Raw genomic sequence first — 1,678 nt, forward strand, 5'->3', positions numbered from 1 at the left:
ATTTTAAAAATACGAGTTCACTAAAGATATTTTGAAAGTGCAAAGCACATAAACTTTTTAGTAGTGCTTTCCAAAAATGTTATACAGAAAATTAACCACAATCGCCTTTCTCTTTTTTGGCAACTGCTAATAACACGGCAAATGTCATGGCAACTTTTACAATTACAGTCACCTCACCCACTGTCTTCTGTAAGAAGGATGTACAGCCAAAGGTAAAGAACTGTATCTGTGAGAACTATTGTATATACGGTAAATAATATATATATAATAAACAATTAGAGAATTTTCAATTATTTTTTAACAAGTACGTTCCTCTTTTGCGTAAAGAAGGTGGAAACGTTAGAAAAGCTTCCTCCACCTCCAATGTAATCATGGCTAGCGTCTGCACGCTTCCAGGACTCTTTCTGTATGCCTACGTACACACAAGCGCGTGTTTTGTTTCATGCTTCACACCCAAGCGTAAGGCTGGTTTTACAATCTGCTTTTTGTCTTTTACGAAGTGTCGTAAAGTCCTTTCCACTTCAGCGTCTTTCCCACGACAGCGTGGAACGCCACGTAAGCCCTCCAGGCTCCGGCGGCCAAGAGTGGGGGTAGAAGGCTCTGGAGCCCGCGGGGGTCGGGGGAGAGGCGACGGCGGCGCTCAGCGATGACGCACCGTGGCGTGCGCGGTGACGGCAGTGGCCGCGGCGCAGGGGCGGGGCGAAGGCTGCGGCGGCGTCGGGCACGCGCACACGTTGCATTCTCTTGCTTCGAGCCGGTGCTGCGTGGTGCGGGCGCCCGCCAGGCAGACTGACAAACCAGCCGACTGGTGGCGATGGCGACGCTCTGTCTGACTGTGAATTCGGGAGACCCTCCTCTGGGTAAGGGGCCGAGGCCGCAGACCTGTGTGGGTTGCATCAGCCAGGGAGGGTGCGGGGCGGGGAAGGTCGCCGCGCCCTGGCTTTGCGCAGCGGTGGTCACCACCTGGTTGGTTGGGCCTGCCCGTCTTCCCTGAACTGTACACGGGAGTGGGCTCCGTGCCCTTCGCCCTCTGTCCCCGGCAGGTGCATCTGCTCCTGAACACAGTTTGCCCGGGCATGGAGGAAGGCGCGGTGTGAACCCGAGCTGAGACACATGAGGCTCAGCTTCGGACCTGCTTGGAGAGAGGGATGACTCCTGGCCAGCCCACCTCTCTCTTTTTTAAATAGTTTCCCCTGGAGACCGAGAGTTGCCTCGAATCCAGTTATCTTCGCTTCCCTTCTTTTAGCAATTTTTTCCCTAACTTTCTTTATCTTACCTCCCTTCCTGTCTTCTCTACAAAAAAGATCCTCAATCCACTTGGCTTTTCCGTACATTTTATCGGGTTCAAAGAGAACATGCCAGACCATCGTATTAGCATTTAGAATTTCAACTGAGGTTGCATTTATTTTTAATTAAGGGTGGTAGGGTAATTGCAGAAATACCCAAGTACACTGCGGACTGATGGAGTTGCTTTACTACACACCCTGTGGATGTGTAGTAAATGCCAGAGTAAACATCGGACATGTCACCTTCCTGATACATCTTAAGTTCGATTTGGAATTGTTTTGTGATCGTGGCGAAAGTTATTGTGGGTAGATAGCTTAGAATTTTTTTTTCCATTACTTTGGGAAATTACACAAAAGAATTTGAGTAGTCTGCTGATCTCAAATTCGTTAAT

The 1,678-nt window shown here is 49.3% G+C and overlaps 1 protein-coding gene across 1 annotated transcript in view; it reads left to right on the forward strand.

Moving 5' to 3' along the window:
- The first annotated feature begins 541 nt into the window (after positions 1–541).
- Positions 542–1,678, forward strand: part of EPRS (glutamyl-prolyl-tRNA synthetase) — a 110,891-nt gene continuing 109,754 nt past the window's right edge. Inside the window, exon 1 of the mRNA XM_012649672.1 lies at positions 542–860. Coding sequence (XP_012505126.1) covers positions 815–860 — 46 coding nt within the window. The 5' untranslated portion in view covers positions 542–814. The remainder of the gene's footprint in view (positions 861–1,678) is intronic.

This window comes from Propithecus coquereli, unplaced genomic scaffold (assembly GCF_000956105.1).
Source record: "Propithecus coquereli isolate 6110/MARCELLA unplaced genomic scaffold, Pcoq_1.0 Scaffold300, whole genome shotgun sequence".
Taxonomy (NCBI): Eukaryota; Metazoa; Chordata; class Mammalia; order Primates; family Indriidae; genus Propithecus; species Propithecus coquereli.